Consider the following 25890-nt stretch of genomic DNA (forward strand, 5'->3'; position numbering starts at 1 on the left):
GATTTGACCAGGTGGTTGATACAGAGTTTTTTTTATTTTCAATCAGGACAAAATTATTAATAACATAATCTTCTTATAATGACAAAAACTCACGACACAAAGTGTTTGCCTTATTATAACAGATCTTTTATAATAAGTAGAACCACATATTTTACTGAAAAACAGACTCTGCCACATTCATCACCTGAATAAGACGGTGATGTCTTCTCTGATTGGCTGATAGATGATGAGCACTACGGCTGAATTATGAATATATCTCATGTATCTGTTTACGTCATTCCCGCCATGATTTTTCATGACTTATCATGTGAACAAACTTATTCACAGGTGATTTTAATTAAATGTTTTATTTAATGGAAACACCACAATTGCGAAATTATCGGGGGTTCAGTGTTAGCAGAATATAGACAAATATTTCCCCATATTTGTAATGGAAACTCAGCTACTGTTTGGTTCTGGACCAGAGTACAACCAGAAGACCTGAGAGGACTGAAAGGTTGATACAACAGCAGCAGCAGATATTTAATGTATTTTGGTTCAAAGCCATTCAGTTATTTATAAAGTAGCAGAAGTATTTTAAAGTCTATGAGCTACAGGAAGTGTAAGGATTTTAAAACTGGGATGTAGAGGGTTTCCTATACTTTCTAAAAGTTCCAGCCAAATCTTTTTAATTTCTACTAGTATGTCAGGAAGAGATGAAGCAGTGATCAGAAAGTTGCTTAACATCAGTTTAGTGTGTTTTCATATTTTGGAAGTTCATTGGAGATGTTTGCGCTGTTAAAATCTCCATAAACAATGATTAGACAGGATGGATGTTTTTCCTTTATGTTGTCCTGAAGAAACCTCTTTTCCTCGCCTCCTGAGATGTTCCTCATGGAAACTGTTTGGAAAAGAAGAGAGTCAAGAAGAACAACCTGTTGCATCGTCCACCCTGTAGGTTAATAAAGGAAGTTAGCACTTCCTATATGAATCTTCCTCATGCGATGTGAGAAATGGCGCAGATTCTCACTCTTCTTTTTCATCTGTTTCTAATCAACACACTTCAGATTCAAGGTAAAAGCTGTTTTTTTTTCTGTTCGGGTTTTACATTTTAAAGTTTTGAGCATTTTCTTTTCGTTCTAAATTAATCCTGTTACTGATCTGGTATATCGCTGTAAACGTGTCGATCTCATGAAACAAAAACAGGAAGGAAGAATGTTCAGTTTAGCAAGATAAGAAATATTTAAAGTTTTGAAATGTTAAGCTTTTGTTCACTTTTATTCTCACTGAAACTCTTCCATGTTCACTAATTCACAAACTACAGAAATTAAACTTAAATTACAAAACCTTTGCTTTAGATCTGTAGAAATTAGAATTACTAACCTTTTATCAAGTCAGCTGATCTTCTTTTAACTCATTACAAATATTAAAATTGTTTTTATCTGATTAATCATCACTCTGTTTTGCTAATTCTGTTCAATGCCTTATTTTATTTATTAATTTTTCTTTGAACAATCTCTTACTGTGTGTTAGTTCTGGATTGGTCAGATTAGATTGTGAAGTAAGTTTGACATGTTTGTTCTTTCAAATGATGGAGAAAAATGACAGAAATTAATACTATGAGGAAAATATGCAAAACGGTGTTCAGATACAAAACATTCTCTGTGTCTGTTTATATAATATTTTACATTTGCTTTATTTTTCCAAAAAGCCCAGTTTGTTTTCCAACCTTTGATTTAAGCGTATTTATTCACAGGGTAAACAAGATATCAAGAAATAAGACGATTGTATTTTAATGCTGGTGCCACATTTATCGCCACCTCTAAAAACTCAGATAAAATAAAAATATCTGAAGCAAAAACAAAACAGAAACCAATAAACATGTAAAGCAATAGGTGTAGAAAGTAAGAAAAACGTTTAAAAAGAATAGCAGATATACATTCTACAAAGTGTTCTTGTTGCATCCAAAAACAGCATAAAAAGTTTACATTAATGTATATTTGTGCAAAAACAGAATATTTAGAAAACCTAGAATCCTGTAGAAAGAAGAGCAGGAAACCAAACATCGTACTGCGTTTGTTGGTAGCAGTGAAAAGTCTAACAGCTGCTGGGAGGAACGACGTTTCAGGGACATACAGACAATATTTATTTATAAAACTATCACACTGACATCATATTTATATTTAGTGTATTAATAAGCTCAGTTTAGATGAACAATATAGACATTTTACTAAAACACCTCAGTCTCTTCTGTTTAATGTACTTGACGACTTTGTACAGATCTCAGTTTAGTTTTTATTTATTTTGTTTTCTGTTTTTCAGGTTCCTCTGCAGTGACTGATGTGTTTGTGAAAACTGGAGATGATCTGATTCTTAATCTCACAGAAGCTGAAATTCCATCAAATTCTCGCATTTGGATATGGCAATTCAAAGATGATGTACTGGTAGAGTTTACACCTGGCTCCCAACCAACTGTTATTAACAGTCGCTCTGGAAAAGTTGAAGTTTTAGAAAAAAGTTACAGTGTGAAATTAAAGTATCTTGAGAAGTCACACAGTGGTATTTATACTGCAAAGGTACTATCACCTAAAGAGCAAACACTGACTCAGTACAACGTTACAGTTCTAGGTAAGTTTTTATGATATTTATATTTCTGACCTGTGTATGTTAGATAGCAGAATAATTAGCTGCATACTTTAAAATGGATGAAGAAGTTAAAACTCCAACACTTGTGACTTAATGAATAACTTTGTCAGACCTCTGTTTGTTTTTTATGGCTTTTATCAGTTTCATCCATATTCATGAACACAAAACATTGTGTTTTTTTATAATTATGTTGATCTTTGAATTACATTTTCTGTTGGATTCTGACCTCTCTTTTTTAATTTTTCTAATTGTCAAAAGCTTCTCAAATTAACTTTCTCCCTCAGATCCAGTGACTCCAGTTGATTTCACCTTTACCTGTGCGTCCAGCTCCTCCTCCTTCTTCTATTTCCTCACACTGACCTGCAGGACAGACGACTCTTCCATCAGCATCACTCTGAGATGTGAGGATCAAACCTGCAACCAAGAAGGAGGAGAGGGAAGATCGGTCACCAAATCTGGTTCTTCTCTTCGTATCTATCAGTTGAAAGAATCAGTCATCTGTAACCATAGCAACCAGGTCAGCAGGAATGAATCCAAAGTAAACATTGAGAATCGCTGCATTGAACTTGGTGAGACTTCATGACAAGAAAAGAACATTTTGTTTTTAACCCATTTTTAAAACTGATAAAGATGTTTGTTCACTTATTATAAAGCAAATCAATATGTTTAATGCTTTATTGATTAAATTAGAGAAGATGTGTTTTTAAAAACGTATAAATGAAGCTTTTGTCATTATGTCTAATTTAATGTAATGTTAACATTTCCCATATTTTTGTTGTCTTTTTTCAGCTGAAAAAAAACCCACTGCAATTATTAACATCACAAGAATAATCCTGGCTGCATTACTGGTTGTAGTTTTCACCTTAACTGTCGTTATAAGAAAATGTAAGTCTTAGTTTATTTATTTATTTCTACAATATAATAACAGTATAATAACCTAGAGTCCAGCTTAAAACAGAAGAAGAAAGCAAGTTCCTAATTTGTTTTTTGCAACTTTCGTCTAATTTCCAACAATAAATTATTTACTGATCCTAAAAAAAACCGAGAAAACATTTATGCTTTTTAAAAGGGATTGCAATTTGAAAATAATTTCTATACCTGCCTTTAAATGAGCTGAAACACTATTGCATTAAACAATTGTTTATAACACATAAGTTGATTTTTAATTAGTTAGAGAAAAACATAATCAGCTGATGTTAGGTTGAATTTTTGGAAGAGTTTTCTGAATCTGCAGAGCTTCATCCAAGCTCTGTCAGCTTCCCTAACACTTTTATTGGTTGCTAAGTTTTGCAAAAAATTAAAATTGAGATTTAATTCTCTATTATTGCTGCTTTAGTTCACAAAGCTGACACAAAGCTGATGATTTTTATTTTTCAAAAATGCATTTTCTATATTTTTATTTTGTTTTTCAAGATTTCACAGTTTTAAAACTGATTATTTTTTATTCATCAACCAAAGAATAAATTATGTTTTCCTGTTTGTTTTAGAAGCAGTCAAGACAAAAAGAGAAAATCTGTATTATTATTAAACATGAATACTTTAATCAATCCATAAAAACAATTACATTTTTCTTTGTCTAAAAGGTAAAAGGAAAACCGAACCAGAGGAAGTGATGTACGAGTTTCCAGAGGTGAGCAGCAAAGTTACGATAAGCTGGGCAGTTTGAAGGTTTAAACTAATTAATGTATATTTTTTGTTCAAGTAAAGTTTATAATTAACTCTGCAAGAAAACCAAACTTTCCAAATTCCTTGTTTAGAAATTCTGCACAAAGACTCATTAGGTTCATCAGTCTGTCTCACTTATTTATTTTAACATCAGTGAATATCTCTTTCTGTCTGGTCAGCATGATTCTGCTTCTTTCTGTTGTTCTGCTTCCTGCTGCAAACTTATTATTTTACATGTTGCATGAGCGCTAATAATTACTGACACATAAAGGGAAGTATGTATAAATACTGAGATGTTTAAACTTCTTTTCATGCAGTGACACCAGGGGAACCAGACAAACAGAAACCTGCAGCAGATTCTGCAGACGGCTCGTTCTGACCCATGAAGTTTCTAATGTTGGAGAGACTGGAAACACCTTCGAACAAACGGAGGAAACCTGTTCACCATCTCATAAATATAAATATAAATATGATGCTTTAATAAAACTGTAAATATGCTTTGTGAGAAAGAAGATGCATTATGTCCAAGTTAAAATATGTAACAAGTTTGCATGCCATGAATGTTTAACATGTTTTCAAAGTGACATCTACTGGATTAGTGGAAAAAAACTGAGAAAATAAAGTGATCCACATACCCAACAAAATATTTATTTTTGTTTTCATGTCTTTTTATGTTTTCTATTTTTATCCATCCTTTTTGTTGTGGAAAAAACAATGTAAAAACAATGTAAATACAGTAAAAAGTTGTTGAAAGTTCTAATTTTTCATGTATTATTGTGTCATTTGTTCAAGGAAATTGCGGTCTTTAAATTATCAGTCAGCTCGTAAGCCTCTTCTGGGATCGATTGGTAGTGCCTCCACCTCCCCATATTCGCGCTCTTTTCATGCTTCACTTCCTGTTCTTGCCATGCTGAGTTCAAACGGACAGCGAGGAATCCTGAAGAAATAGGAGGGAAATTTTAAAATAATCGCCGCTGGAAAACAGAATAAGGTATAAATTTATACCTTTAAGTATGTTTCGTAATAAGAAAGATAATTTTTTAGTCAATCATTTTTTTATTTGTTTATATTCAAACTTAAGCGAGATATATTCATGTAGAATAGACTTCGTTCAAACTGTTCATGGAGAAATATGCAGTAGTAACTTAACTCCGTTTAATGACTATCTATCTTTCTGAAACCAAAACTTTGAATATGAACGTACTACACTACACTACCCATGAACTTTTAGTTTTATAACTAACCCAGTTTACTGAAACGGTCTCCGGGCTCACATAGATAAAACTTTAACACAACAGTTGTGTACTTAAATATTATTATCACAAAGATTCTTGAGAAGAGGGACAAAACAGGTCCTATGGATAAAGCACAAAATTTTAGTAGAATATTGGGTCATGTGAGCACAACAATGTATGTTTCCTGGTGTTTGCTGAATATTTTTTTTATTTTAAACTTTGTAGAAGGTGGATGGTGTCTTTAAAATCCCGTGTCCTGGAGCAGAACTCAATAATTATAATAGCTTAAAACAAATAAAGTAATACTAAGATAATATATTAAGAAACTGAAATATATGTATTCAAATAAATAATTATAAATGTGTCGATAAATTTAATTAAAAATCATTTTTATATACTCAATTGAAATTTGTCCCGAGTTTTTGTCAACACCGTCAGACATAAAAAGAATGTAAAAAAAAAATCAGGCATTATTGGGGGGCATCAGAACTTCTGAGGACCCCATGACCTCTTCCTTTCTCTTCCTTTGCTAAGAGGACTAGTTATCTCTGCTAAGCTTATGTTATTCTTTATTTTTTCTTCTGTTTTATTCCTAAATTGCTTGTCACAGCCATAATGTGTCAACACCATAAATGACAATTTACAAAATTTTGATGACATTTTGTGGAATAAATGCTTAATTTTGGTATGTTATAAAGATTTCATGGACATGATGAGCTACAATATGGCCTCCTTCAGAATAATTAGGAATACTTACATTTTTGGGGGGAGAGGGTGGATTTAAACCCATTTTGTCCCTCTTCTCAAGAATCACTGACCAGTCAAATGAGATCAGTTTTTATCTGTGTACTGCCAAATTATATTAATCTGAAAAGATGTCAAAAATTATTTTTATTATAAGAAAACTCAAATGCAGAGAAAGTTTTAATATTTTACCAGTTGTTTTAATAAGTAGTTTTATAAATGAGTAGTTTTATCTCCTTTGAGGGCATCCATGAGATGAAAATGAGTGTAAGTGATGTGGCACAAATCACTGCTAAAGCAAAGCAGGGTTCAATTCAGAATAACAACAGCGCCATCTGGTGGAGAAATGACCAAATCCAACCCAGCTTCATTTTAGAAGCGTTTTTTTTTTAATTTACAAAAGGGACTAAAGTTCTGTACAGAATACACAAAAAACATTAAAAACGCCATTAGACACTAATACTAATGTCAGGAAGTTAAATACTAACTTGTTTAATGTCTTATGTTTTCATCTGTTTTTAGAATATATTTAAAACCTAGTATGTCAGTTTTGCTGCAGTTAAAACTATATTATTGTCACTCTTCTCTCCCAGCATCAGATGTGATTAGTTAATTAGCAGTAGGTGCAATAGAGATTAAATCAAAATCACACATGAAAAAGTTTGTTCATGCGATAAGTCATTCATGTGTGATTTTGATTTAATCTCTTATTTAATGGAAACACTGCAATTGAGAATTTGTGTTTTTTCAGCTTTAGTGGACTATAGATAAATATATACATACATTTGTAATGGAAACCCAGCAAATGTTGTCACTAACTATGCCTCATATTTAGTTTTTCCATTTTCTTCTTTTTATTTCCAGACGTCAAACTGTGGAGATGAAAGATCCAGGAGTGAGACATCCCCAGATGTTCGTCCTCCATGAGTACTGGAGCGCCACCTGGGGGATAGCTGGGGTTCCTGATCCAGGAGGGATGGACGGTACTTGAAGTGGGATTCTGGTCAGATCCAGGAATCTTTTCCCAATGGGTCTGGAAAACCTTAACATCGAAGATGGATTCTGATGAGATTCCTGAACTACTTCAGTTTACCTTTCAGTTCAGCTCCTTCTTCAATGCAACAGATTGAACCTGAAGCCCCATTGGGTCAGACAGAACCCAGTCTTAAATGGATTCTCTATGGGGTTAAAGGTCAGGGAAATTTGCTGGCTAATCAAGAACAGTATCTCCATGGACACTGAACCAGATTTGGTACCTTTGGCGATATGGGTCGGTACCAAGTCCTGCTGGAAAATAAAAACAGCATCTCCATGCAGTTTGTCAGCAGAAGGAATCATGAAGCGCTCCAGAATTTTCTGCATAAACTGGACTTCAGGAAACCCAGTGGACCAGAACCAGCAGACGACATGGGACCTCAAACTTCACTCTGGACTTCAACCAACATGGACTCTGTGCCTCTCCGCTCTTCAGACCCTGACACCTTGATTACAAAATGAAATGCAGAATTTTCTCTCCTCTGAAGAAAGGACTATGGACCAAAGCTCAACAATTCACTTCCTTTTCACCTTCGCCAGGTAAGACGACTGATGTCTCTGGTTCATGGGTGGGTTGACACAGGGAATGTGAGATTTGGAGCCCTTGTCTAGCACAAACCTCTCAAGGCTGTGGTTCTTCCTGCTGCCGATGTAGACTTCTTCCTTCTACTCATGCTAGAAGTTTACATTAATTACATTTTTCACAGTACTATAATCTGCTGAGACACTAAATTTTGGTTTTTATTTGTAAGTCATAATCATCGGAATTATAATTCTATATAATATACAAGTTTCACTTTCTGAAATGAGAAATATTGTGCTTTTACACAATATACAAATTTTTTTTAGATGTCATGGTTCTCCACAATCCTTCAAAACATTAGTAGCCATTAGTTTCTATTCTCCCTGAAAACCTGAAATCAGTAGAAACTGTTTGTCTTTAAATCAGGACTGAAAACTATTTATTGCAGTTCTGCTGTAAAAACAAAGCTGGCTGTTTGCAGCTTGTTGCAAACAAAATATTTTTATAGTAATGTGATAATTTAAATGAATGTTACCTTTTTTATTGTATTTCCTATTTTTCTGTGAAGCACACTGAATTTGCTTTAATTTGCTTCAACAGCTAAACTACTATTTAAATATTTTACCCTTATTTAGTATTTTTCTACCACAATGTGTCACTGAAACTTCAGTAAAAGAAACTACTGAATAATAACACATATCCTATAGATGTGAAAGATTTGTTGATCTGATCATTTTTATTTAATTTAACTCTTACATGTAATGAAATAATTTCAGGTAGAAATACATTGTTAAACATTGTTTTATTATAGAACGGAAAGCATTATTGTCATTTTAAGATAAACATACAAGTGCAAAGTCAGAGAGGACGGTGCAAATGAATTGTCTTCATTTCCCGCCATGTCTACGTCATTCATGGGCGTCTTCCCATTGGCTGCAATCGCTGATTTAACCAACCAGGGTGGGTTCAAACACGAACAGTGAGACAGCGGGTTAGATTCGAACAGAACCATAAAACAGCGGCGAACATTTAAACGCGGTGTTTTCACACCAGGTAAGATGACTTAAGTTACAGTTGTTGCTTGGTTAAGTCGGGAAATGTCAGCAAACCTGTGGTACATTAGATAGACTAAATATGTCTGTTCCCGATTCATTTTGATTCTCTAGTGAAGAAAACTGTACCCTTAGATAATTCAGTGGCGGGTTTTACATGTGTGTGCCATGTATTTGATGCATTGCGGCAATCATTTTCCTGACCATATCGGTCAAGTCTCCCTTTGGGAGCAGTACCTGATGCTAAACGCCTGATGCAGTACATCAGGCGTTTAGCTCAAGGTGGATCCGATTCATGAACGTTGATTTCGGCCAGCAGTTCTGTTTTGGCATCTTTCTAAAGTGCCCGGAGGTTCACTTAGGAACCGTCAATAAATTTCCTAACCAAACACTGATGAGAAACGAATGTAAATGGATGGCTTGGCTTGTGACCAACTGACACAAAAAAGTGGTAATTCATGCTATATTACATGAGACACACTATTCTCTGTTGAATTTTTCAGTTATTCAATATTTTCTATCTATCTATCTGCACCTTGTGTTGATCTTTCACACTAAATCCTAATAAAATATGTGACAAAATATGGAAATGTTCATGGGGTGTGAATACTTTTGCAACCCACTGTGAATTAGGTAAACAAATATTGGACCCACTGCTGTTTTATCTGTTTGTTTTTTGTCTCCTCACTCAGACATGTCTTTAATCTATCAGGTCAGTCGGATTCTTTGGGGGCCCAGATGAAATCCCTCCGTCTGCTGCTGCTTCTCCTTCTGTTCTTCGCTGGACAAATTCAAGGTAACAGATTAATTATTTAATGTATGTATTTTTTAAGCTTACACTAACTTAGTCCAGTTTCTGAAATCAGCTGTCGATGACAGTAATTAAATACTTATTGGTTACAGTGAATAACTCGTAACGACTGAAATGGGTCAAAGTAATTAAAAACAGCTTTTGTTTCAATCTAGTGTCTCCTTCAATGTTATGTTGTTACCCGAGACTTTGGGTTTTCATTTATATCTAATTCTGAAAATTAAAATGAAATATGCTTACTGTTTCATGACATTGAACACAATTGGTTGGATTCTGATTTAAAAAAAAGAAAATGAGGGTGTTTGAGTGGCCAAGTCCTTAATAATTTCCTTAATTAGATTTCTGAACAAGACTAGGTAACACTTTATTTGAAGGGGTGAGCATAAGACTGACATAACACCTGTCATGAACATAAAGACCTCTTTATGAATGTTTATGACGGTTGTCATGAAGTGTCATTTGGTAAATAATGACACTTTTAATGCAAAGTTGCATTAAAAGTCCATTAGAAGTGCCAACTTTGCATGATTTTATAAATTGATAATTTAATGCAAAGTTACCATTTTTAATCAACTTTTAATGCAACTTTTACATCAACTTTGCATTAAAAGTGTCATTCTTTATCGAATGACACTTCATGACAACTGTCATAAACATTCATAAGGACTCGTTCATGTTTATGACAGTGTCATGTCAGTCTTGTTTTTAACTCTTTTTAATAACATTTGTGTGAACCTTTATACCAGATGCTGCTGTTACACCTGAATTTTCCCTTTGTGGGACAATAAAGGCTTGATATCTATTTTGTTTGAGATACTGCAGGATGGTATTAAACAGGCTGTTAATGTTTGGAAAAAACCTTAAATGTGGCTAAATTAAACCAAGAGTGAACCAAAATCCCTAATGCTTAAGGCCATTTCTTGGCACCAAGGATGGCAAACTAGTTTTTATATTAAGGGGGAATTAAAAGTTTAAACCGGGTCGGGTTTATTTACAGAACTTTATTAAATCACATCATCATTTCACAGCCAGGCTTTTTTTATTTTATTTTTTTTACTTCATGAAGCATTAAAGTTTAACTCAAAAAGCAAAAATAAAGAATTTTTTTTTCATATAATTTAAAAAAACATTTAGTGCCATTATCCTTTCTGTTTTACCTAAAATGAATTTGCTGTGTTTCAACAGGTTCCACTGAAATGATCCAAATGTTTCTGCCAACTGGAAAAGAATCACCTATCAGTTTACCTATAGAAAAACTTAGTGGAAATTCCACAGTTTTATGGCTTGATCATTTAAATAGGACCATAGCAATACGTCATCCCAATGGAGAAACAAAAGTGGAGCCGCCTTTCGAAGGAAAAGTGAAGATTTCTGGACCAACATCCCTGATGTTTCTGAGTCCACAGGAATCAGACAGTGGAGTTTATATTGCAAAGGTGATAAGAGATCATATTCAAACTACAAAGTTCAACATCATATTCCAAGGTAGGTTTGTCAATATTTGAGGTATGTACATGATAAAGAACTGCTTAGAAATGAAAGCTCTACCTGTAATCTGCAGATCAGCGCTGTTAGAGTTAATGTATGTTAATGTACGTTTAATGTCTTTAAAACTTCTGTTTGTTTTTGTTTTTTTCTTTAAATGTCCATCTGGCTCCATCGGAGCTCTGACAGCATCACACAGTTCATTAAAACGTTTTGAATCTGTAGCTCTTTTGTAAATTTTGACAATAATTTCTCCAAAACCTCCTATGTACCTGAAGGCCTGAATAAGGCACCAATGTTTCCTAATGAATTATGAATATAATCTCATGTATGTGTTTACATCCGAATCTGTCATGATTTTTAATGACTTGTTGCGTGAACAAACTTATTCACGTAATTTTAATTTAATTTCTTATTTAATGCTTTTTGACATTAGCGGAATACCAACAAAGATTTACACGTTAGTAATGGAAACGCAGCAAACGAGTTAAGAGTATTTTGGTTTAAACCAGTTCGAAAACATATTGTTTCTTAATAACATCAGAAAGTGAAGCAGCTTTTTGTTCTCTACTAGAGGTTTAGAGAACAAACTAGAAAATTCCGCAGAAATTTTAAGGGGCATGCCAAAGTGTGCCCGTCAGTTTTTAATCAAGCGTTCTGATGCAAAAAATTAGCATTAATGCTAAAGAAAGCTGCAATGTAGTCAATAACCTGTGGTGAGTCAGAAACATGTTGACTAAACTGTACCTGTACCATTCAGTATGTTGAAATTAATGCATAAGCCAAAATGCTAATATTAGCGTGAAGACTAATATTCATGTAGGATGTGTGGCATCATTAGCATGTTTTCTGTCATTGATTTACTCCATTCAGTATACTGAACATCGCTAATAAGTAAGAAAATTATCTAATAGCTACCTTTAGGGAAAAGGCTAATGCTAATGCTAATGCACTGCCTTGCTGCGCAAGGCAGTGCACTAGTGGGGGCAGTAAAATGCTAAACTTGTGCTAATGTTAATGAACTGCCTTGCTGTGCAAGGCAGTTCACTATCCTGAGGAAAAAAATGCGAAAAAAGCTTAATATTATTGCAACGCCTACGGCGTTGCACTAGCATGAGAGGAATATGCAGACTTTTATTTTGAAACTTCCAGTAGGCTTCATTTTAACCACCACACCAATTCAATGTGTAAAAGTAGTTTGTTTAAACCATTCACATAAAGCCCAAACCTGATGTGAAAAATATCAAGGCTTTTATTTTGAAATTTTCATTAAGCTTCATTTTAATTGACCACAGCAATAAAATGTGTAACAGTGGTTGGGTTAATCCAACTATATAATGCCCAAAGTAAAGTGTTCCATCGTGTTTAGAACTACAAAGATGGCGTTTTTGTAGTCCTAAGCAGCAGCTCTGCTTTTCTGTGTTCTGTTGCTATAGTGACCAAGCCTCTTTGTCAGCTGGGAGAGAGACACACAGGGGGAGAAACAATTCTATCTGTTTGAGCCAGCCAGTTTCACTCCAAAAAGCTGTCCGAACAACTCCTTTCCATTCGGGAACCGTGATACGTATTCGAAAATCGTTTGAAGCATATGAGAGGGCTATTTGTCGTCTCATTTAGTACCGCGATTCATATCTGTAGCTCATTCACAGTAATCGCAGTGATGAGAGAAAAATGGTGTGCGCTGAGCTCAGAACTTTTTGCAGAAATGTATGTAAAAAGAGCAATTACATGATGTAAAAATTGTCAAGACTTATATTTTGAAAATTTTCAATAAGCTTCAATAAAGCTTCATTTGAAATTGCCACACTAATTTCATGTGTAATAGTGATCAGGTTAAATCAGTTATATAATGCTCAAAGCACAAGTTGTTTATAATACCAGCCAACTCCTCCTCTGTAATAATTGAGTGTTCCGCCATGTTGTAGTTCTGACATGCTGCTCAGGCCTCTGTTTTAACTGAGTCTTGGCCATAGATAGAACTACAGTTATGGCAGTTATGGCTGCTGGTTTGTAGTCCAAACCAGCAGATTTGCCTTTCTCTGGATTCTGTTGCTATAGCGATTGGCCCTCAGCCAACTGCTGTGTGTGTGAGACAGAAAGCTGGGGAAGGATTTCAATCTTTGAGACAACCATGAAATGCTAATGTTAATGAACTGCCTTGCTGCGCAAGGCAGTTCACTATCCTGAGAAAAAAAACATAAAAAAAAGATTTTCATTTTTGCATCGCCTACGGCGATGCACTTTTGTCAGTGCAATTTTCAGAGTTTTATTTTGAAACTTTCAGTAAACTTAATTTTCATAACCACACTAATCCAATGTGTAACAGTGGTTTGGTTAATCCACCTGTATAATGCCCAAAACAGGAAGTAGTTCTAACTGCCAGCTCAGCCCTCCTCTGTAATAATTGAGTGTTCCGCCATGTTGTAGTTCTGACCTTCTGCTCTGCCCTCTGTATTAAAGTGTTCCGCCATATTTAGAACTACAGAGTCTTTGTAGTCCAAACCCCAGCAGTTCTCCCTCTCTGCATTCTGTTGCTATAGTGATGAAAGTGCCCTGTGTGTGTCAGACTTATCTATCTTTATGAGACACCCAGTCAGTTTTAATGGAAAAAGCAGTCCGAACGACTGCTTCCCGTTCGGGTTCCGTAAGTCCGATCCAAAAACCGTTTGAAGCATATGAGAGGGCTATTTCTCATCTCATCTATTACCGCGATTCATATCTGTAGCTCAATCACAGTAATTGCAGTGATGAGAGAAAAATGGTGTGCGCTGAGCTCAGAAATTTTTCAGAAAAGTCTGAAAATGAATGGTGGAGTGCCTGAAGGTACCCTGTCACTTGATTTTGCTCTGAAGCACCTTGACAGAAAACCGTCAGCCCTAGAGAAATTTTGAAGACATTTTACCGGAGCAGGCATGCGTATCAATGTCATGACCGACTTTCATACCGATAGACCAATTTTTGCACCCATGAGAGCGATTTCAAAATTATTTTGGGGTCAAAAATCCACTCTTTTTCTCACTCTAAAAAAGCGGCAGTTGGTGTCAGTTACACTCTAAGATTCATCGAAGATCGGCAGTTGGAAATTTTGCTCGTTTTTCGCTTTTTACGTCGCCATCGTAACTCCGATCCCCAATAAAAATAATAGCTCACATCTCGGCACCGAGCCGCACGTTTTGATACCACTTTTGTGGGTGGGCACGCAGCGGTACGAGCCGCATTAACGGTGACGGAATAATAATAAATAAACTAGAAAATTCCGCAGAAATTTTAAGGGGCATGCCAAAGTGTGCCCGTCGGTTTTTAATCAAGCGTTCTGATGCAAAAAATTAGCATTAATGCTAAAGAAAGCTTCAATGTAGTCAATAACCTGTGGTGAGTCAGAAACATGTTGACTAAACTGTACCTGTACCATTCAGTATGTTGAAATTAATGCATAAGCCAAAATGCTAATATTAGCATGAAGACTAATATTCATGTAGGATGTGTGGCATCACTAGCATGTTTTCTGTCATTGATTTACTCCATTCAGTATACTGAACATCGCTAATAAGTAAGAAAATTATCTAATAGCTACCTTTAGGGAAAAGGCTAATGCTAATGCTAATGCACTGCCTTGCTGCGCAAGGCAGTGCACTAGTGGGGGCAGTAAAATGCTAAACTTGTGCTAATGTTAATGAACTGCCTTGCTGCGCAAGGCAGTTCACTATCCTGAGGAAAAAAAATGCGAAAAAAGCTTAATATTATTGCAACGCCTACGGCGTTGCACTAGCATGAGAGGAATATGCAGACTTTTATTTTGAAACTTTCAGTAAGCTTCATTTTAATTGACCACAGCAATAAAATGTGTAACAGTGGTTGGGTTAATCCAACTATATAATGCCCAAAACAGCAAGTAGTTCTAAATGCCAGTTCAGCCCTAATCTGTGGTATCTGAGAGTTCCGCCATGTTGTAGTTCTGACCTTCAGTCATTGTAGTTCTAAAGAGCAGCTCAACTATCATGTTAGTGAGACACACAGGGAGAGACAGAATTCTAACTGTTTGAAGCAGTTAGTTTTTCTGATCAAAGCGGCTTACTGTTCAGCATCCATAAGAGCAATCCGAAAACTTTTTGAAGCATATAAGAGGGCAATTTCTTGTCTCCGATGGAACCGTGATTTAAATCTGTAGTTCTCTCTGCACTAACCTGAGAGAAAAACATAATAAAGGCCTGAGAGGAATATTCAGGCTTTTATTTTGAAATTTTCAGTAAGCTTCATTTTAAATGGCCACACTAATCCCATGTCTAACAGTGGTTGGGTTAAACCAGTTTATATATAAAGCCCAGAACATTCTGCCCTGTCTGTAGTTATAACATTCTGCTCACCTTCTTTCTGTAATAAGTCAGAGTTCCACCATTATTTACTTCTTAACTGCCAGCTCAGCCCTCCTTTGTAATGATTGAGGGTTCCACCATGTTGACCTTCCGACCTTCTGCTCAGGCCTCTGTAGTAAAGTGTTCCATCGTGTTTAGAACTACAAAGATGGCGTTTTTGTAGTCCTAAGGAGCAGTTTGGCTTTTGTCTGTGTTCTGTTGCTATAGTGACCAAGCCTCCCCCTGTGTTTCTCCAGACAGGGGGAGAAACAATTCTATCTGTTTGAGCCAGCCAGTTTCACTCCAAAAAGCTGTTCGAACAACTCCTTTCCATTCGGGAACCGTGATACGTATTCGAAAACCGTTTGAAGCATATGAGAGGGCTATTTGTCGTCTCATTTAGTACCGCGATTCATATCTGTAGCTCATTCACAGTAATTGCAGTGATGAGTGAAAAATGGTGTGCGCTGAGCTCAGAACTTTTTGCAGAAATGTATGTAAAAAGAGCAATTACATGATGTAAAAATTGTCAAGGCTTTTATTTTGAAAATCTTCAATAAGCTTCATTTGAAATTGCCACACTAATTTCATGTGTAATAGTGATCAGGTTAAATCAGTTATATAATGCTCAAAGCACAAGTTGTTTATAATACCAGCCAACTCCTCCTCTGTAATAATTGAGTGTTCCGCCATGTTGTAGTTCTGACATGCTGCTCAGGCCTCTGTTTTAACTGAGTCTTGGCCATAGATAGAACTACAGTTATGGCAGTTATGGCTGCTGGTTTGTAGTCCAAACCAGCAGATTTGCCTTTCTCTGGATTCTGTTGCTATAGCGATTGGCCCTCAGCCAACTGCTGTGTGTGTGAGACAGAAAGCTGGGGAAGGATTTCAATCTTTGAGACAACCATGAAATGCTAATGTTAATGAACTGCCTTGCTGCGCAAGGCAGTTCACTATCCTGAGAAAAAAAACATAAAAAAAAGATTTTCATTTTTGCATCGCCTACGGCGATGCACTTTTGTCAGTGCAATTTTCAGAGTTTTATTTTGAAACTTTCAGTAAACTTAATTTTCATAACCACACTAATCCAATGTGTAACAGTGGTTTGGTTAATCCACCTGTATAATGCCCAAAACAGGAAGTAGTTCTAACTGCCAGCTCAGCCCTCCTCTGTAATAATTGAGTGTTCCGCCATGTTGTAGTTCTGACCTTCTGCTCTGCCCTCTGTATTAAAGTGTTCCGCCATATTTAGAACTACAGAGTCTTTGTAGTCCAAACCCCAGCAGTTCTCCCTCTCTGCATTCTGTTGCTATAGTGATGAAAGTGCCCTGTGTGTGTCAGACTTATCTATCTTTATGAGACACCCAGTCAGTTTTAATGGAAAAAGCAGTCCGAACGACTGCTTCCCGTTCGGGTTCCGTAAGTCCGATCCAAAAACCGTTTGAAGCATATGAGAGGGCTATTTCTCATCTCATCTATTACCGCGATTCATATCTGTAGCTCAATCACAGTAATTGCAGTGATGAGAGAAAAATGGTGTGCGCTGAGCTCAGAGATTTTTCAGAAATGTATGTAAAACACTGGGGAGGAACGTCAGTTAGTCCTGTCCCAAAACTTTGCTCTGAAGCACCTGGACAGAAAACCGTAAGCCCTAGGGAAATTTTGAAAACATTTTACCGGAGCAGGCATACGTATCAATGTCATGACCAACTTTCATACCAATAGAGCAATTTTTGCGCGCATGAGAGCGATTTCAAAATTATTTTGGGATCAAAATTCCACCCTTTTTCTCACTCTAAAAAGCGGCAGTTGGTTTCAGTTACACTCTAAGGTTTCGGCAGTTGGAAATTTCGCTCGTTTTTCGCTTTTTACGTCGCCGTCGTAACTCCGATCCCCAATAAAAATAATAGCTCCCTTCCCGGGATTGAGCCGCACGTTTTGATACCACTTTTGTGGGTGGGAACGCAGCGGTACGAGCCGCATTAATGGTAACGGAAGAAAAATAAATAACTATAATAATAATAAAGAGGCGTTCTATTGGGTGTAGAACAATAGGTGCCTGCCATGCAATGCATGGAGGCAGTGACTGACCTGCTTCGCAGGTCAGTCACTGCTCTCCTCATGCATTGCTAATGGCATGCCCCAACTAGAAAATTCCGCAGAAATTTTAAGGGGCATGCCAAAGTGTGCCCGTCGGTTTTTAATCAAGCGTTCTGATGCAAAAAATTAGCATTAATGCTAAAGAAAGCTTCAATGTAGTCAATAACCTGTGGTGAGTCAGAAACATGTTGACTAAACTGCACCTGTACCATTCAGTATGTTGAAATTAATGCATAAGCCAAAATGCTAATATTAGCGTGAAGACTAATATTCATGTAGGATGTTAGGATGTGCACTGCCTTGCGCAGCAAGGCAGTGCACTAGTGGGGGCAGTAAAATGCTAAATTTTGTGCTAATGTTGTGCACAATCTTGTGCTAATGTTAATGAACTGCCTTGCTGCGCAAGGCAGTTCACTATCCTGAGGAAAAAAAATGCGAAAAAAGCTTAATATTATTGCAACGCCTACGGCATTGCACTAGCATGAGAGGAGTGCAGCAACTCTTTGAAGCAGTTAGTTTTTCTGATCAAAGCGGCTTACTGTTCAGCATCCATAAGAGCAATCCGAAAACTTTTTGAAGCATATAAGAGGGCTATTTGTCGTCTCATTTAGTACCGCGATTCATATCTGTAGCTCATTCACAGTAATTGCAGTGATGAGAGAAAAATGGTGTGCGCTGAGCTCAGAACTTTTTGCAGAAATGTATGTAAAAAGAGCAATTACATGATGTAAAAATTGTCAAGGCTTTTATTTTGAAAATTTTCAATAAGCTTCATTTGAAATTGCCACACTAATTTCATGTGTAATAGTGATCAGGTTAAATCAGTTATATAATGCTCAAAGCACAAGTTGTTTATAATACCAGCCAACTCCTCCTCTGTAATAATTGAGTGTTCCGCCATGTTGTAGTTCTGACATGCTGCTCAGGCCTCTGTTTTAACTGAGTCTTGGCCATAGATAGAACTACAGTTATGGCAGTTATGGCTGCTGGTTTGTAGTCCAAACCAGCAGATTTGCCTTTCTCTGGATTCTGTTGCTATAGCGATTGGCCCTCAGCCAACTGCTGTGTGTGTGAGACAGAAAGCTGGGGAAGGATTTCAATCTTTGAGACAACCATGAAATGCTAATGTTAATGAACTGCCTTGCTGCGCAAGGCAGTTCACTATCCTGAGAAAAAAAACATAAAAAAAAGATTTTCATTTTTGCATCGCCTACGGCGATGCACTTTTGTCAGTGCAATTTTCAGAGTTTTATTTTGAAACTTTCAGTAAACTTAATTTTCATAACCACACTAATCCAATGTGTAACAGTGGTTTGGTTAATCCACCTGTATAATGCCCAAAACAGGAAGTAGTTCTAACTGCCAGCTCAGCCCTCCTCTGTAATAATTGAGTGTTCCGCCATGTTGTAGTTCTGACCTTCTGCTCTGCCCTCTGTATTAAAGTGTTCCGCCATATTTAGAACTACAGAGTCTTTGTAGTCCAAACCCCAGCAGTTCTCCCTCTCTGCATTCTGTTGCTATAGTGATGAAAGTGCCCTGTGTGTGTCAGACTTATCTATCTTTATGAGACACCCAGTCAGTTTTAATGGAAAAAGCAGTCCGAACGACTGCTTCCCGTTCGGGTTCCGTAAGTCCGATCCAAAAACCGTTTGAAGCATATGAGAGGGCTATTTCTCATCTCATCTATTACCGCGATTCATATCTGTAGCTCAATCACAGTAATTGCAGTGATGAGAGAAAAATGGTGTGCGCTGAGCTCAGAGATTTTTCAGAAATGTATGTAAAACACTGGGGAGGAACGTCAGTTAGTCCTGTCCCAAAACTTTGCTCTGAAGCACCTGGACAGAAAACCGTAAGCCCTAGGGAAATTTTGAAAACATTTTACCGGAGCAGGCATACGTATCAATGTCATGACCAACTTTCATACCAATAGAGCAATTTTTGCGCGCATGAGAGCGATTTCAAAATTATTTTGGGATCAAAATTCCACCCTTTTTCTCACTCTAAAAAGCGGCAGTTGGTTTCAGTTACACTCTAAGGTTTCGGCAGTTGGAAATTTCGCTCGTTTTTCGCTTTTTACGTCGCCGTCGTAACTCCGATCCCCAATAAAAATAATAGCTCCCTTCCCGGGATTGAGCCGCACGTTTTGATACCACTTTTGTGGGTGGGAACGCAGCGGTACGAGCCGCATTAATGGTAACGGAAGAAAAATAAATAACTATAATAATAACTAGAAAAATAGCTGTTCCTAGCGAAACAGCCGTGAGAATGCATATTTGCAGAATGACTGCAGCAGAAATGCAAGAAAAATTTGAGAACAAAGAATAAGAAGTAGGAAAAAAGCATAAGAAAGCTACAGTCATATATTGTAAAAATCCTTTGCCCAGTAGTGGAACTTAGCAAAGGTGTTGCAGAATTCAGCTGAAGATGCAGAAGTTTGTGTGCAACCTGAATTATTTGAAAAAGTCAAAAAGTGAAACAGAGCATAAAAAAGACCATAGTTAGCTAAATTATGGTCTGTATATATATATATATATAGATAGATAGGTAGATAGATAGATATAAAATCAGTGATGTGCTGTCAGATGAGGCAGGAGAGCCAGAGCCACACCTGTCATCATGGAAAAATAATATATAACAATAACATCATTTATAAAGATTTTTTCACCCTGTGGTTTGTCCTATAAAGTCCCTATTTATCATTTGACTAAAATATGATGATGTTTTTTCTTCAAAATCGCTGAATTTTCCCATTAAAATGCTTGGAAGCGAAGCCGGTGAGGCAGCACCGAGCTGAGCCTCACCTGTGATTGCGCAACCTCTCGTTAAGAGCACCGGTTGCCATTCTATGAGAGCATGCTCCTCCTGTCTGTGCGTCGCCAATAAAATGGTTAAAAACATGTATGAACTTAATTTCCATAATTTAGCTCATGTATTTAATGTAATGTGTTTTCATTGTCACCAACTAAGTGTGTAACGTGATTTGTGTGATGAGGAGCGATCATAAACGGCAGAGAACAGATGAGTGAGGCAGGCAGTTCTTGTGTCTCATCGCTGGGGGCGCTCATGAACCCAGACAGTGTGACTGCACAACTGCAGAGTAAGAGATGGTAACAGCGAGTTAGCAATACAGTAGCTGCTCTGATACAGAGAGCGAGAAAGACGTGGTTTTGAGTTGCAGTTTAACGGTTTCTCGCTTTGCTTTTAAGCACAGCACGAAATTAATAATATCTACATGTCTAAGTTTGATTGAGATCACGGAATCATGAATGGCATGTAAAGGAATAGCCTTTTTGCCCTCCAGCATTGTAGCATGCGAGAAATTTCCTTATGTAAACAATAACATGCAGGGGGTCTAGATTTGTAAATCCGATTATAATTAAGTCAGTGCCTCACCAGGTATGAACCTCACCGCAAGTCACTAATCTATCTATCTATCTATCTATCTATCTATCTATCTATCTATCTATCTATCTATCTATCTATCTATCTATCTATCTATCTATCTATCTATCTATCTATCTATCTATCTATCTATCTATCTATCCATCTATCCATCTATCCATCTATCAAATTAGTACAGATCCAGAAATATTTGAAGGAGTGAAACTTAGTAAAGGTTTTGCAGATTTCAGCTGAAGAAGCAGAAGTTTTTGTGCAACATGAATTATTTGAAAAGTCAAAAAGTGAAACAGCGTAAAAATATCATAATTAGCACAAGAGGAAATTCGTGCAAAACCATAAATAGTTTAAACAGTTGAACAGTGAAACAGCAATAAGCTTACATTAAGGGAAGCAGAAAAACCAGAAATATTTGAATTAGTAAAACAGCAAAACCAAAAGCAAAAAGGATCAGAAGAAGCAGAACATTTTCATATATTAATTGCTAAAATTGAATAAAAATTGCAGAAGAAATTCGAAGATAGTAAAAACCAGCAGAACCAGAAGGCAAAACAGAAAAGCAGACTTGCAGAATGCGTAGAAAGAGATAAAAACAGTGGAAGATGAAGGCATCTTCATCTTGAAAAGGTGAAAGGTAGTAAAACCAGTGGAAGGCAGTGGAAACCAGTAGAACCAGAAGGCAAAATAGAAAAGTCGATTTGCAGAATGCATAGAAACAGATTAAAACAGAGCACAAGACAAAAATACATTGAAAGAATAGGAGAAAGTGTGACATGGTTGTACTCCAGAAGAGTTTGACAGAAAACAGTAAGACCTGTAGCAACAAAACTTATAATTCCATAAAGTAGACACACGTAGCTACATTTTAATGCATAAATTATTTCTCTACAGTGAAATATGTATGAACAGCATCATTTTGTTTGTCAAAAAGCAGAAAAAAGTTCAAAAACGTCAGTTGCTAGAGTGTCCCCTCTAGCAACTGACGTCAGTTAGTGAATTCCACCATAGGAATGAATGGGGCAATAAATTTGCACAAAAGGGCAATTATTTCAAAAAGTGCAATAGTGAAGTTTACCAAAAGTCATAGCACCATTCTCCTGAAGAAGCTGAACGTTTTGATATATGAATTAGTACAATTAGTGAAAGATAGTGGAAGTAGTTAAACCACGAAAAACGTACGGAAACTGGATAATAATAATAAAGAAAAACAGAAAAACAAGTAGTGAGAATGCATTGAATGCATTCTCACTGATAAAGAGGCGTTCTATTGGGTGTAGAACAATAGGTGCCTGCCATGCAATGCATGGAGGCAGTGACTGACCTGCTTCGCAGGTCAGTCACTGCTCTCCTTATGCATTGCTAATGGCATGCCCCAACTAGAAAATTCCGCAGAAATTTTAAGGGGCATGCCAAAGTGTGCCCGTCGCTTTTTAATCAAGCCTTCTGATGCAAAAAATTAGCATTAATGCTAAAGAAAGCTGCAATGTAGTCAATAACCTGTGGTGAGTCAGAAACATGTTGACTAAACTGTACCTGTACCATTCAGTATGTTGAAATTAATGCATAAGCCAAAATGCTAATATTAGCATGAAGACTAATATTCATGTAGGATGTGTGGCATCACTAGCATGTTTTCTGTCATTGATTTACTCCATTCAGTATACTGAACATCGCTAATAAGTAAGAAAATTATCTAATAGCTACCTTTAGGGAAAAGGCTAATGCTAATGCTAATGCACTGCCTTGCTGCGCAAGGCAGTGCACTAGTGGGGGCAGTAAAATGCTAAACTTGTGCTAATGTTAATGAACTGCCTTGCTGCGCAAGGCAGTTCACTATCCTGAGGAAAAAAAATGCGAAAAAAGCTTAATATTATTGCAACGCCTACGGCGTTGCACTACCATGAGAGGAATATGCAGACTTTTATTTTGAAACTTTCAGTAGGCTTCATTTTAACCACCACACCAGTTCAATGTGTAACAGTAGTTTGTTTAAACATTTCACATAAAGCCCAAAGCTGATGTGAAAAATATGAAGGCTTTTATTTTGAAATTTTCATTAAGCTTTATTTTAATTGACCACAGCAATAAAATGTGTAACAGTGGTTGGGTTAATCCAACTATATAATGCCCAAAACAGCAAGTAGTTCTAAATGCCAGTTCAGCCCTAATCTGTGGTATCTGAGAGTTCCGCCATGTTGTAGTTCTGACCTTCAGTCATTGTAGTTCTAAAGAGCAGCTCAACTATCATGTTAGTGAGACACACAGGGAGAGACAGAATTCTAACTCTTTGAAGCAGTTAGTTTTTCTGATCAAAGCGGCTTACTGTTCAGCATCCATAAGAGCAATCCGAAAACTTTTTGAAGCATATGAGAGGGCAATTTCTTGTCTCCGATGGAACCGTGATTTAAATCTGTAGTTCTCTCTGCACTAACCTGAGAGAAAAACATAATAAAGGCCTGAGAGGAATATTCAGGCTTTTATTTTGAAATTTTCAGTAAGCTTCATTTTAAATGGCCACACTAATCCCATGTCTAACAGTGGTTGGGTTAAACAGTTTATATATAAAGCCCAGAACATTCTGCCCTGTCTGTAGTTATAACATTCTGCTCACCTTCTTTCTGTAATAAGTCAGAGTTCCACCATTATGTACTTCTTAACTGCCAGCTCAGCCCTCCTTTGTAATGATTGAGGGTTCCACCATGTTGACCTTCCGACCTTCTGCTCAGGCCTCTGTAGTAAAGTGTTCCATCGTGTTTAGAACTACAAAGATGGCGTTTTTGTAGTCCTAAGGAGCAGTTTGGCTTTTGTCTGTGTTCTGTTGCTATAGTGACCAAGCCTCCCCCTGTGTTTCTCCAGACAGGGGGAGAAACAATTCTATGTGTTTGAGCCAGCCAGTTTCACTCCAAAAAGCTGTTCGAACAACTCCTTTCCATTCGGGAACCGTGATACGTATTCGAAAACCGTTTGAAGCATATGAGAGGGCTATTTGTCGTCTCATTTAGTACCGCGATTCATATCTGTAGCTCATTCACAGTAATTGCAGTGATGAGAGAAAAATGGTGTGCGCTGAGCTCAGAACTTTTTCAGAAATGTATGTAAAAAGAGCAATTACATGATGTAAAAATTGTCAAGGCTTTTATTTTGAAAATCTTCAATAAGCTTCATTTGAAATTGCCACACTAATTTCATGTGTAATAGTGATCAGGTTAAATCAGTTATAAAATGCTCAAAGCACAAGTTGTTTATAATACCAGCCAACTCCTCCTCTGTAATAATTGAGTGTTCCGCCATGTTGTAGTTCTGACATGCTGCTCAGGCCTCTGTTTTAACTGAGTCTTGGCCATAGATAGAACTACAGTTATGGCAGTTATGGCTGCTGGTTTGTAGTCCAAACCAGCAGATTTGCCTTTCTCTGGATTCTTTTGCTATAGCGATTGGCCCTCAGCCAACTGCTGTGTGTGTGAGACAGAAAGCTGGGGAAGGATTTCAATCTTTGAGACAACCATGAAATGCTAATGTTAATGAACTGCCTTGCTGCGCAAGGCAGTTCACTATCCTGAGAAAAAAAACATAAAAAAAAGATTTTCATTTTTGCATCGCCTACGGCGATGCACTTTTGTCAGTGCAATTTTCAGAGTTTTATTTTGAAACTTTCAGTAAACTTAATTTTCATAACCACACTAATCCAATGTGTAACAGTGGTTTGGTTAATCCACCTGTATAATGCCCAAAACAGGAAGTAGTTCTAACTGCCAGCTCAGCCCTCCTCTGTAATAATTGAGTGTTCCGCCATGTTGTAGTTCTGACCTTCTGCTCTGCCCTCTGTATTAAAGTGTTCCGCCATATTTAGAACTACAGAGTCTTTGTAGTCCAAACCCCAGCAGTTCTCCCTCTCTGCATTCTGTTGCTATAGTGATGAAAGTGCCCTGTGTGTGTCAGACTTATCTATCTTTATGAGACACCCAGTCAGTTTTAATGGAAAAAGCAGTCCGAACGACTGCTTCCCGTTCGGGTTCCGTAAGTCCGATCCAAAAACCGTTTGAAGCATATGAGAGGGCTATTTCTCATCTCATCTATTACCGCGATTCATATCTGTAGCTCAATCACAGTAATAGCAGTGATGAGAGAAAAATGGTGTGCGCTGAGCTCAGAAATTTTTCAGAAAAGTCTGAAAATGAATGGTGGAGTGCCTGAAGGTACCCTGTCACTTGATTTTGCTCTGAAGCACCTTGACAGAAAACCGTCAGCCCTAGAGAAATTTTGAAGACATTTTACCGGAGCAGGCATACGTATCAATGTCATGACCGACTTTCATACCGATAGACCAATTTTTGCACCCATGAGAGCGATTTCAAAATTATTTTGGGGTCAAAAATCCACTCTTTTTCTCACTCTAAAACAGCGGCAGTTGGTGTCAGTTACACTCTAAGATTCATCGAAGATCGGCAGTTGGAAATTTTGCTCGTTTTTCGCTTTTTACGTCGCCATCGTAACTCCGATCCCCAATAAAAATAATAGCTCACATCTCGGCACCGAGCCGCACGTTTTGATACCACTTTTGTGGGTGGGCACGCAGCGGTACGAGCCGCATTAACGGTGACGGAAGAATAATAAATAATACTAGAAAATTCCGCAGAAATTTTAAGGGGCATGCCAAAGTGTGCCCGTCGGTTTTTAATCAAGCGTTCTGATGCAAAAAATTAGCATTAATGCTAAAGAAAGCTTCAATGTAGTCAATAACCTGTGGTGAGTCAGAAACATGTTGACTAAACTGTACCTGTACCATTCAGTATGTTGAAATTAATGCATAAGCCAAAATGCTAATATTAGCATGAAGACTAATATTCATGTAGGATGTGTG

The 25890-nt window shown here is 37.0% G+C and overlaps 1 protein-coding gene across 1 annotated transcript in view; it reads left to right on the plus strand.

Moving 5' to 3' along the window:
• Window positions 1-389: 389 nt before the first annotated feature.
• LOC106907662 (uncharacterized) overlaps window positions 390-25890 on the plus strand; it is a 62921-nt gene continuing 37420 nt past the window's right edge. The window contains exons 1-9 of the mRNA XM_088014955.1: window positions 390-1053; window positions 2302-2607; window positions 2910-3194; window positions 3415-3510; window positions 4209-4255; window positions 4608-5281; window positions 7134-7844; window positions 9592-9675; window positions 10876-11175. Coding sequence (XP_087871081.1) covers window positions 993-1053; window positions 2302-2607; window positions 2910-3194; window positions 3415-3510; window positions 4209-4255; window positions 4608-4610 — 798 coding nt within the window. The 5' untranslated portion in view covers window positions 390-992 and the 3' untranslated portion in view covers window positions 4611-5281; window positions 7134-7844; window positions 9592-9675; window positions 10876-11175. The remainder of the gene's footprint in view (window positions 1054-2301; window positions 2608-2909; window positions 3195-3414; window positions 3511-4208; window positions 4256-4607; window positions 5282-7133; window positions 7845-9591; window positions 9676-10875; window positions 11176-25890) is intronic.

This window comes from Poecilia mexicana, unplaced genomic scaffold (assembly GCF_051168715.1).
Source record: "Poecilia mexicana isolate PSO_F unplaced genomic scaffold, ASM5116871v1 scaffold_17, whole genome shotgun sequence".
NCBI classification, from domain to species: domain Eukaryota; kingdom Metazoa; phylum Chordata; class Actinopteri; order Cyprinodontiformes; family Poeciliidae; genus Poecilia; species Poecilia mexicana.